Raw genomic sequence first — 12732 nt, 5'->3', positions numbered from 1 at the left:
ACTTGTGAGGTAGCGCCACCTGGTGGACATGTCTGCTATTCGGTCAGAAAACCAACACATTACAGTCTTGTGAATCACGGTACACACCTTAAGAACTTGGGAAAACATTTCTTAAAAAATATTTTAATTTACAAGTGATCCGTTGCAAATCACCTGTCATAGGACACGGTAACAAACTTTCTCGTAAAGTTAATACATACATCCCTCTGAACTCCACAGTCTTAATCACTACACTACACTTCCTGCGTATCTTAAACAGCAACGGCTTTGACTCTTAACCTATGACTCTTCAAGCTGAACACAGTTCAGTTTCTGTACACTGTTGTCTTTATGGTTTGAATGCATGCACCGCTGTTCCCATTACCAGAACATTACAGGGAATCCAGCAGACTCTGGGTCACACATATTTGTTTTGGATTCAAATACTTTTCTGTGCTCTATTGATCTTGCCTGGTGTAATTCAGCCTGCCAATATGACCAGAAGATGGGGTTTGCACTTTTTTTAAAAGAGTATTTAATCGGTTCCAATACACCAGACAAGATCAGTAAAGCGTAGGAAAGTATTTGAATCCGAAACAAATAGGTATTTTACCCAGGCCTAGAACCCAGTAGCCTGTGACAGGGCACTAGCTCTTCCCGTACCGTTAGCCAGGAGTGTGTGAGCATTTGGCGATGTCGCCTTGTATTTCGGTCTGCTCTTGTGTTTCACGGTCCTGCATTGACCACTCCGATATTGGGGTTCGCAAGCCCCCCAGAGATGGGAACACTAAGAATATCACATCCCAAGCACAACGGATCCCTGCTCACTAAGGTCTTCAACTACAGAGCATTGGACATGAACACAATGCCAAAAAACAGTAATAATTTAGAAATCATTTTGTACACAACAGCACATTTGGGAAAAGATATCGATAACCATTACAAAAACAGCACTCCTTCGCCGACTGCAAAACTTAACAAGACCACCGAATTTCGTAAAGCGATCAGCGAAAGTAAATGAAATGTTAAATTCAAGTATCTCGTCGTGTGCGCACCTGTTCCTGTCTAAATATTGGTCGTTTTCGTGGGAAACCCTAATGGAACGGGGGGGGGTACAAGCACGCCCGTCCCGTGGACCTGTACACCAAAATGCACTTCATACCGTAAGGCTAGAGCGAGTCATGGAAAATGTGCCGTGACTGGAGCGGTTGTTCAAATAAACAAGAGGCTGAAGAAGACGTGGGCAGCGGGCCTTCTGGAACAGGGACAAGCGCTGTGGAATTCAAACTATCTGAATGATATTTAGGACATTCCAGCCTTCTCTCCTCTCCTCTCCTCTCATAATGAAACAATCCCTCTTCCGAGCTCTCCTCTCCCACCGTTGTCCACTGTGCCCCCGCTCCCCCAGGGTCCGTTCTGAAAGATGGCGCCCCCTTGTGGCCCCCGCTGCACACGCATTCCATCCATGCAGTTCAGGCACCGGCAGGCACCTCCTCAGCCCCACTTCCTCGCCTCAGCCACGCCCTCTCAGCTTGGTCTCTGTGAAAAAGGTCTCAGCGCTCCCCTAACGAAGACAGGAGCGAGTCACTGTCCGCCCTCTTACTTCCTGGTGGGCGTGGCCAGAGCCCGGCCCCGCCCCCCTTCAGCAGACGGACGCGCCCAGCCCGGACGCCCCGCCCTCCCTCCGCTCCCTCTTCTTGAGCAGCTGGATGCGGTTGTGGCAGTAGAACTTGATGGCCCGCCAGTCGCGGCGGTTGGTGACCAGCAGGGGGCAGAGCTGCAGGCAGCGCTCGCAGTCCGCCTTGGCCGGCACCCGCAGCTCCGCGATGTTCCTGCTCAGGTGGAACTCCACCGCCGCCCGCTCCGCCTCCGACCACGGGCGCTTCAGAACCCCGCGCTTACCTGCGGAGACCACGCCCACGTCACCAACGCCACACCTGACTGGCAGTCTACACACACACTCCATGATTCATTTATTTAACCTGGACTTCCCACTGAAATATGCTATATGCTATGCTACATCCCTTTTACAACTCGGACCTGGCTAAGAGAGCAGCTCAGCAAATAAATACTAAAATAACATGGTAACAGACATTATATTACACCATATTATGATACACAATATTTATGTCATCCATAGCAGGTTATAATATAAGCTATAGCAGGGCTGTCAGACTCGATGTTTTTGCTTCAGCGCTGACCCAGTACTCAGAACACAGGGCCTGAACAGGCTACCTGAAGGAAAGAAAACTGGAGACTGAGGGGGGGGTGGGACACAGGGAGAGACAGAGAAAGACAGAGAGAAGGGGGGAATGAAAGGGAGAGAAAGATGGAGAAATGGGGAATGAAAGATGGAGAGAGAAAAAAGGAGAGAAGAGGAATGAAAGATGGGGAGAATGGGAAATAAACGGAGAGGAAGACGAAAGGAGGTTCAGCACACACCGGGTTTGGGCTGGGCGCTTCTCCTCTTGTGGGCGGAGGCGGCGGGGGAGGGGCTGACGGAGGAGGCGGAGGTGGGAGGCGCGGCGGTTCTCCTCCTCCGAGGGGGCTGGCTCTTCCCCGCCGCCCTCTTCGCCGGCTCCCCTTTCTCCGGAACCTTCCTCCGCTCCGCGTCCGAATCGTCCGACAGAGAGTCCGCCGAGTTCCCCGACATCACTGCCGGAGAGAGCGAGGGGGCGTTCAGAAACACGCCCAGAAAAAACACACACAGCAGAAACACCGCGAGCAGAAACACCGCGGGCAGGACACCGCCCCGCTTCACGAGCCACAAATACAGCTAGAAAATGACTGAGCTCCAGCAGTCATGGTCCCCGAGAGGTCGTTATTTTTAAGATTTCAAAATCGATCTTAAAAACAAAGCAGGAATTCATCCGCGGCCAGTCAAGTCGGCCTCTCGTCGGATTCTCATCTTTATTTTGAGAGTCATTATCATGTTTTCCTTGTCTTGAGCTCCCATAGTTTACAGCACAGTCATAGTCTGAGTTATCTTTTGGTATATATTACTACCACAATAAGAACGAGTGATAATATATGTATTTAATGACCTGGGGTACAGTTTTCCTCCAATTTAACAGCCTCGGTTATGCACAGGCAGACTTATTCGCTCCCCCCTCCCAAATCGACGCCCCCCCTCACCGTCCAGCTCCAGACAGATGTGGTGCAGGCTCATGCCCCTGAAGAGGACCCCGTCCCGTTCCCCGCAGAGCACCACCCGGCCCACCCGTCCCATCAGCCCCGGGTCCTGGCCAATCCGGGCGCAGCTCTGGGTCACGTGGTACTCCCTCTGCAGGAAGTCCTCCAGGCGCTGGGTGGCGCTGCCCGCCCCTTGGCCCTCCCCCTCGCCCAGCAGCAGCAGCTGGGTGAGGATGGCCACCTGGCGCCGGACGCGGGTCTGGGTCAGCGCCTGGGGGTTCTTGGTGCCGCTGGCCCGGGCCAGGCTGCGCAGGAGGTCCGCCCCCCGCAGGGGCGTGGCCGGGGAGTGGTAGGGCCGGGCGAACAGGTAGGGGTTCTGCGGGTCCACCCCCACGCCGGGCCGGGTCTGCAGCAGCAGCTCCAGGCAGGGCTCGCTGTGGGGGGGCAGGATGAGGGGCTGCACTCGGCCCCGCTTCCCCAGCACCCCGGCCCGGGGCAGGTGGCACAGCACCTGGCGCTCGAAGGGCGACAGCGAGGCCTCCAGCGGGGTGAGGGAGGGGGCGGAGCCGGGGGCGGGCAGCGGCGGGGGCGTGACGCGGCTGCGGTACTCCTGGATGGTGAGCTTGGACACCTCGCACTCGCGCCGCCGGTTGTAGAGGATGAGCAGCGCCAGGCTGGAGTGGCACAGCAGGCGCCAGGCCTCGGCCGCCTGCGGCTGGCGCGACAGCGTGACGAAGGACGAGTGCTGCTGCCGGCGCAGGTGCGCCACCAGGGAGGACAGCGAGGAGAGCAGCGGCAGCATGTGGGGCCTGCGGGAGCTGGAAGAGAGGGCCGCAGCACGGGTCAGTCCCCTGACTTCACTCTACCCGTGAGAACTGCCAATCGAGCCTTCCAACAGCAGGGCTTTCACAATGCTTTTTTTTTTTTTTTTTCAACATTCTAAGTCAGTGTTCTAGAACTCTTCCGGTCACCAGTAGTGATTGTGACATCAGCATTAGAATGTTCAGTTAAGAACATTCTAATCACATTAGTGATCTCATACATTAAAGGGTTAAAACAGCTTTATGCAAATGTATGAAAAAAACTGACGAAAAAAGTAGACTATTTACATATTACTTTTTAAAGCGCATTGAAAACTGCATTAAATCATTAATGGCAGTCATCCAAACTCATACCTCAACATCTCTCCTTTCTTCTCTTCTCCACTCTCTTCATCCTTCTCTCCGTTCGGTTCCGGCTCGTTGTCCTTCCCTCCTCCCAGGAAGCCGTGGGGGGAGGCCTCCTCCTCCTCCTTAGCCGCCTCCCGTTTCTCCTGCTCCTCCTCCTTCTCCTTCTTCATCCTGCGGCCCCTTTTGGGCGGGGCCGGCGCGGACGGGCTCTTCCTGGGCGGGGTGGAGAGGGCGGGGCTCTTCTTGGGCGGGGCGGCGGAGGAGGCGTGAGCGAGGGAGGGGGGCGAGAGGGAGAGGGAGAAGGAGACCCCGCCGTTCTGCGCCTCCCTCTCCCTGGGGAAGAGGGCGGGCGAGGGGGCGGCGGCGGCGGCGGGCGCGGGGGAGCGGGCGGGGGAGGGGGCGGGGTTCGAGTGGGCGGGGTGCGTCTGGGAGAGCGGCGGGTTGGGGAAGGTCTGGGCGCGCTCCATGGCGGCCCGCACCTCGGGCTGCTGGGCGTGGTGCTTCTCCAGGTGGCGGGCGAGCGAGCGGAAGTGGCGGCCGCAGTACAGGCACTGCTGGCGGCGGGTGGCCACGCCCCGGCCCCGCCCGATGTTGATGTTGATGTTGTTGTTGATGTTGGTGGTGGGGGGCAGGGGGGGCGCGGCGAAGGACGGGCGGCAGGCCGGGGGGGAGGGGTGCGGCGAGCGGGAGAAGGACAGCGGCCGGCTCGGCGTCCGCGGCGCGCCCTTCCGCTTGGCGGACGAGCCGTACGGCGCCTTCCTCTTCTTGCGCCGCCGCAGCATCCGCCCCCGGAGCTCCTCCAGCTCCTCTTCCTCCTCCTCCTCCTCGTGGTCCGAGTCGCTGGCCTCCGAGTGGGACACCGGGGAGGAGGACGGAGAGAGGGACCAGGACGGGGTGAGGTAGTCCGAGACGGAGAGAGAGAGGGGGACGGGGCCGGACTCATCCTCCTAACGGCACGGGGAGGAAGAGGAGAAAGGAAGAAAGGAGGTGAAAAAAAGAGAATGGCCTCAGGCTGCTCTGCTCTCGCGGTCGAACCTCAAACCCTCATACCTGTGTAACGTCAATGTCTGGAGGATGAGCTGCACTAATGGAAAATTCCTCTTCCACTAGCTACAAGAATGTATATCATCACCAATCCTGATACATTTCCCACAGTATGTGCTTTAGGTGATGCCTGTTACCAAAGAGAAGATCTGTAGCCAGAGGTTAAATCCAATTCCCAGAATTGAACTTAATTAGGAACTGCATTTTAAAAACATTTACATCGACAAAATTCACAATCACAATATAATACTTTTGCAGGCCTTAGAGTAACTGCAGTAACTAAAGAGCCTGATACCACTGAGTAAATCACGTTTTCTGTGATACATAAGGAACGCTATCCTTTCGAATAAGAAATGAAAAAACAACGCTTGCTAAAAATAACAGCTACTTTAGCAACCCAGCTGCCTACATTTCCCTACAGGCCTTGGGATAATCCTGCGGGACAAGAATACAAGACCCGGCACTCGATAACCAAGTTTCGCTATGCCTGGAATTCGTTTAATGGACTACAAAAAGAAATGTGCGTTGTTCCTGAGAAAATAAGAATTCCGAGCCACAGAAGAGCAGCACACGGATCAGCGGCAAACAGAACAGAGGCACGCGGATCAGCGGCACACGGATCAGCGGCAAACAGAACAGAGGCACACGGAACGGAACAGCGGCGCACGGAACACGGAACAGCGGCACACAGAACGGAACAGCGGCACACCGATCAGCGGAGAAGCTTGGAGGACGGTTCTCTACCTTCTTGATGTTGTTCTCGGGGTCGGAGCTGCATTCCAGCCCGCCTGGAGACACTGAGCTGTGGAAACCCTGAAGAGGAAAACGGGACCTTCATTACGAGAACACCACAATCAATACCTAACCATTATGCAACTGCATAAAACTACACAAAGCTTTGACCAGGGGACGAGGATAAATTATTAATAGCCAGCACACTCTAAAATGGGGCTGTCGGAAAGCACTTCCTGGTTCTTCTACGTGCAGTTCAAATACAATTCCCAGGATTCCTAGCAGGCTGAAGGTCAACTGCTACTGAGGCAATGTGATCGGATGCTTACCATTGGGTTGTCTCCCCACTCCGTCAGACTGTAGTCCACCGTTATCTCCTCCCCTTTGGCGATGTCTCTGATCGCTATGACGACGAGTCGCACCTGGCTCCCACAGTGCACCTCTCGGATGCGGCAGTTGGCCGGGGGCGCGTACAACATGGCCGCCCTGGCGCCGCTGGCCCCTTCATCGCCCAGCTCCGAGACGCTGCAGGGGAGTCCGCTCGTCATTCAGCGCAACGACATCACAACATAATCACCCTTCTTAGAGGGGAACTCCACCGGAAAATTGTCATTCAGAAAAAAAAAAAAACGCTTTAACAGGTGTGACCTGTGTGATATTTTTGCGCATCAAAACCAAATCTTTTAACTGTATCCACAAAACTCCATTCGAAGACATGATGTCCTTAGGGATGCATTATACTTGGGTGACATCATGGGGAGGTGTCATACCCGGGTGACATAATTTTGGGTGGCTGTGTGCATTTTCTTTGTTTCAGACTATAGTAACATATGCAACACATTAGAAATTGTCCTGGAGGGTGACTACACCCATACGAAATGATGATTTTGGGCCCCCCCTCCCCCTCTCACCACAATTGAGCGGGGTCGCTGAGGTAGTAGGGGCTGTCCGGGGCAGGCAGGCGATCATCCTCCCCCTCCGGATACTGTCCGTCACCTGGAGGGAGCAAAGTGAGGTCAGCCGTGCCGGACGAGTGTGTGTGTGTGTGTGTGTGTGTGTGTGTGTGTGTGTGTGTGTGTGTGTGTGTGAGTGTATGTGTGTGGTGTGTGTGTGTGTATGTGTGTGTGCATGTGCACGCGTGTGTGTGTGTGTGTGCGCGCATGTGTGTGTGTATATGAGTGTGCATGTGCACGCATGTGTGTGTGTGTGTACGCATGTGTGTGGTGTGTATGTGCGCGCGTACGTGTGTGTGTGTGTGTGACATCATACAGACAGATGGAGGACAGTGAGAAGGCAGCCCACAGTACCGGCGCAGTAGCTGTGTTCAGAGAGGCTCTCCTCCTCGTCTTCTGTGACATACACCCGGTCACACACTTTCACCGGGGTTCCCTTCCTCTTCCGCCCGCAGCCCCGCCTACAACACACACACACACACACACACACACACACATTACTACACACACTGTAGCAGCCATTTTGCGTGTCTTTGTACAATTGTTTGGAGTTTAGCCACAAGGAGGCAATGGATGTTATTTCCTTTTGGGTAATGTACTGCATATAAGGTCACAGGTGATAGGTCATAGGTGAGGACATAGGTGGCTGGAGCACACTATTCTTGCCGTAATTACATTAAATCATAAAATGGGAAACATAAATGTAAGATTGATTGATTGATTGATTAATTTTATTGAAGAACACAAAGGAATATAAAGCTGCATATTATAATCTGCTTCATAGTCAACTAGACTTCATCACAATGGCTAATCACATATTCACTGCATTGTACATCAAGTGGCAATAAACAGGAACGTCATCCGAATGGATTCAACAGACTGGAATACAAGTCATTTGGATATGCGTAAGGAGCACTCACTGCACCAATGGCAGGGCTAAATTAGAACCTTTGGTTAAAGAGTGATAGTAACTATACACGCATTACCACAACTCTTGTCATCTCACTTGACCAAAGACCCCTAAATCAAGCATACGCAACAGTCCCAAGCATCGACAACCAATGGGGTCGAACTGAACCCCTGGAGGACTGCAGTGCCTGCAGGTTTCCGTGGTTTCCCTTCAATCTGCCGTCAAGGAAACGGGCCTTTGAAAACAAGGTTTGTGGACCTTAAGCCAATTGAAGAGTTAGCTCATTTAAGCACTCGGGTGTAGAAACGCACCAAAAACCAGCAGACACTGTGACCCCCCAGGCCTGGGGTCTGACACTGCTGGCCTCTTATGCAAATGCACTCACTTTATTCTGGGAAAACAGAATGAAGAGCAAAGCCCCCCCCCACACACACAGACACACACACACAGACACACACACGCGCGCGCGCACGCACGCACACACACACACTCCCATGCGCGTGCGCACACACACACACACACACACACACTCAGTGACTTATACAATGTTCTGTTGTTTTCAGGAGCCATTACAAATGTGACAGTAAAGAAATTGGCTCAAATTTAACAGCTAAATTCACAATCATTTCACATTAATTTTGTTGTCTCGTTGCCAAAGCATTAAATAGGTAAAACAGGTATATATTTAATACTTTTTTTAATGTATTCATTTGCATTAGCTAATACAATCTGCTAGCGACAGTTTAGCGGCAGAAATGCTGGCCTGTATGCCTGTGTGACAGTAAAAGCATTATCTGCTCTCTGCCCCCCCCCCCCCCCGAGGGTGGAGTTTCTGAGGGGGCGTGTTGCAGAGCAACGACTTTCTCACCGAATACCGAGAAATCATCCAGATGCCCGCAAGAACGAAAATTCAGACGGACAATTAGCTATCAGTCAGCAGGCTTTTTCCACCATTAAGGGAGAAAAAGGCCGTCTAGGTCAGTGACTTTTTTAAAAACATATATATATATATAAATATATAAAATGATAACTTGCTCGGTTATGATTGGTATACATATACATTGTGAAATTGAGAGTAAACCGCAGCAAAAAATTGAGAGCCACTGATTGGCCCATTTAAAATCACCATCCCTCAATGTGCATACACTACCAGGCATACACTGTATGAATTAATTCTGCCTACCACAAATGACACGTATGATTCATTTCACACAGCCCCTCCTGGTGAGGCTGCTAGCCTCCATGGGCCTGATATAGCCTATTTAACATGCACATAAATACACTCAGAGGCATTAAAAATGCAACAAATGTCTTCGCCTCCATTCACTCCAAAGTATACCTCCATAAAAATGCATTACCTGCAAAAATCATTCATCAATCGCACGACAGGAGAACACTTGAGGACTTCATTTCTCACGTATTTGTGAAATGCCTGACGGGGTAAAATTGATGGCGTGACTTTATCACTGATATTGTTCTGTTCCTGAACCTGTGTCCACGGCCACAAATCCGTCAAGGAAAAGTGACACGATCTGAAAGCTGTTAACTAATCACAGCCGAGCCACACAAAAGCGGCGAAGTCGAAGGGAGGACGCGAAATGGATGCTGAGGACACGAACGTCAAGGTCAAAAGACACGCGTCACATCTCCTTCAAAGGTCACGACCTCTGCTGACTGATATCGACTCATACCGATTCTACACGCCGTTGCTATGATGAATCCTTAGCATTTTGGCTTATTAATCTCTACCACAGCACTCTGCAGTACTGGTCAGGTACGTGAGGCTCTGTTGTGTTGTGTTGTCCATGTACTGGGTCGTTTGTGGCCTGCGTTGTCTGAGCCTGTATTGTCTGTACTGTGTTGTTTGCGGCCTGCATTGTGTGACTACTTGTTTTTACTGCATCTGCGGTGAAGCCAAAGGGAATCTATCTACCAATCTACACACCCTGGATCGGATTCTGCCAGCAAACCGGTTCCAGTGAGAACTGGCCAATCATGAAACGGTACGGCGCTGTGTTTGATGTGCCACACCGATGTGCCCATTCAGGGAGGCACCATCCACGCGGCACCGGCTCGTGCGAACGCGATGCCCACGCACTCACGCACGACAGCACGCCGATCGGACGCAGCGCGGAATTCGCCAGACGTTCCCGGTGCGGGACCACCCGCGTGGAACTGAGCGCCAGCCGCATTCGTTTGAAAGTAGCCCAGCCCACCAGGACACCGCGGGTATCGCCAGTCTGTGTGCCAGTCTGTGAGCCAGGCAGCCAGGATCAACAGATCTTGGGCCTGTTGAGCCCCGTGTAGCACTACTCACACAGAAGAGCATGGTCTGCAAGAGAAATACTTGTGCCAATGCTATGCTGGGTATGAGCAAAAAAGTTCACAAAACAGAACAGAAGACACATGCAGAACGTGGAAGACACATGAGCTGCATAGCTTCCACTAAGAAAAATGGCTACTTGGGTTTCATCTCCTTTGATTGGACAATGGGACTGGACATCAACATTGGCATCACGGGCAGCCCACATTGTACGATTAAGAAACAGGCCCAGATCAATCAGGATATTACCACAGTATATACCCCTCACATATCCATATAGTATCATCATAGCGAGTGACCTAGTTTAATTTGTTTGCCCTTAAAAAACAAACACACACTGAAACTGCATGGATTTAAGGTGTCAATCAAAACAGAATCACGGCAGGATTATTCAGTACAACCAGGAGGACGGCCTTATGAAGCCATACCAATTCATCCTTTCTAAAAAGGTCTAAAAAAACATTTGAATGGGTGGGTTCAGTAATATTCATTTAATTCTCAAACTCTCTCATACTCATTCCCCATTGTCCCTATTCGCGTGTTATCCTTCATGAATCACGTAGAAACATAGCTCTTTAGAATCAAAAACACGCTCTGCCTACCACACACTTACACTGAAACACACCGCCTGTTTCGCAGACAAAATGGATGCAGACACTACACTTCTCTCTACACACTCTGTCATCTGTGTGTGTGTGTGTCTCTCTCTCTCTCTCTCTCACACACACCCTCCCCCACTGGCTCTTCCTGTAACAAACACACACACACCCACACACACACAGTCTCACAACACACATAGCTTAGCCTCCCCACCCCCTCTCTCTTGCACATATACACACTCTCTCTCTCTCCCCCATACACACTCTCTCTCTCTCTCCCCCCACACACACAAGTACACACTGCCCTCGCTCCCCCTCACACACGCACGCAAGCACAGCCTCATAACACTCCTTACCCTCCTCCCCCTATCTCGCACACACACACACACACACACACTCTCTCTCTCTCTCCCCCACATACACACTCACCTCCTCTCTCTCTCTCTCTCTCTCACACACACACACACACACTGCTGTGCTAGTCACAAGTCCCCCCCTCCCCCTACACTCATACACAGTGCTCATCTCTTTCTCGAACACAGTGAAACCGCATAGGATATGCAATATTTGTACGTACAGACAGTTATAAAGCTTCAGGTGACACAATTAACGTACAAGTTTTAACTATGAATACATATATACATACATGCATATATAAATACCTCAAGCAACACATATCCTCGTCGTTTGTTGTACAGTTCGTTAGCTAGTTAACGGTATATGGCTGACTAAATGGCTAGCGTTATTAAGCTAGCTAACGTTAGCTAACCTTGCTAAGGTACATGCTGCACAGACAATTTATTTCCACTTAGATTAGTTAGCTAGCTACATGTCTAATTGTCCTATTATATCAATTTTCTCCAACTCACGCATACACATCACACGGTGCTGGTTGTAAATTGTATTAGCATTAGCTAGCCAGATGGCTAATGTTAGCAGGCTAGCTATAAACATTCGGCCATACTGTCCAACACACACAGTCTACGCCGTCTACGGGAACTCTTTCGCTCTTACCCCCGCGGCGGCGGAGGTTTGCTCCCTTCTCCGTCGCTATCCAGGGTCGGAGGTTCCCGATAATCAAACAGTGATCGTATATTCTCCGCCATTTAAAATATCTCTCCCTCAGGCTGCTTGTATAACTACCTAGCTGCCTCGCTCACCGCTCGCCCGCATTGAGTTTGGTACTCTGACCGCTTCGCTTCCTTCCCCACAAGGTAGAAAGCAGAGGCAGTCGTGATGATTTTAAAAGGTATACGCGTGAAATGATATATTGGCTCACGCCAACAGCATGCACCGTAATGAAGCTATCATAGTCTGACATCTAAAACAATACAGTTATTTTGAAAGGGTCTCGTTTCCTCAAGGTCCAAGAGAAATTTTGTCAAGTTGTATCCCCCTTGTTTTATGGAGTGGTACAGCCTGAAAGAGAGGCAGACATTCACGACAGAACAACACTGTCGGGAGAGGCCAGATAAATACCGGTTAGACTGAGTCTCTGAATTCAGCCAACTACAATTGTTTATAACTAGAAATATTAATAACATGAATTGTAATTTAATCTTTATGAAACATTCCCTGTCATTTGTTTCTATGTAAACAGCATAGGCTAATTTAGCATTGTCTTCTGCATGCGCACTAGATCAGCAGTTCCGCTGCAAGACGCATCCTGCCCCACACGAGCTAGTTAAAACACTGACTACAGTAAATCCCCCAGAGAGAGAGAGAGAACGGGTTTATTATTTCTCAGGACATCACCGTAGTCGGGCAAATAGCACAACCTATACAGAATTGTTTGTACAAGTTAAACAATAATAATAATAATAATAATAGCAGTAGTATAGAAATGAGAAAGGTTACTGAATAAGTAAATAGTGTGCTTAATGTTAAACAT

The 12732-nt window shown here is 50.8% G+C and overlaps 1 protein-coding gene across 1 annotated transcript; it reads right to left on the bottom strand.

Moving 5' to 3' along the window:
• Window positions 1–107: 107 nt before the first annotated feature.
• On the bottom strand, window positions 108–12515 carry LOC118232581. Its single transcript, XM_035427643.1, has 10 exons — window positions 11856–12515; window positions 7364–7470; window positions 6968–7052; window positions 6386–6581; window positions 6069–6137; window positions 4670–5227; window positions 4287–4597; window positions 3115–3929; window positions 2422–2634; window positions 108–1881 (listed from the first exon to the last, which is right to left on the bottom strand). The coding sequence occupies exons 1-10, from the start codon at window positions 11945–11947 to the stop codon at window positions 1622–1624; spliced, it is 2706 nt and encodes a 901-aa protein (XP_035283534.1). The 5' UTR covers window positions 11948–12515; the 3' UTR covers window positions 108–1621.
• Between the last annotated feature and the right edge of the window lie 217 nt (window positions 12516–12732).

Source organism: Anguilla anguilla, chromosome 7, assembly GCF_013347855.1.
Source record: "Anguilla anguilla isolate fAngAng1 chromosome 7, fAngAng1.pri, whole genome shotgun sequence".
Classification (NCBI taxonomy): Eukaryota; Metazoa; Chordata; class Actinopteri; order Anguilliformes; family Anguillidae; genus Anguilla; species Anguilla anguilla.
Note: the sequence above shows the minus strand (reverse complement) of the source record. Positions and strands in the feature narration are given on the sequence as shown.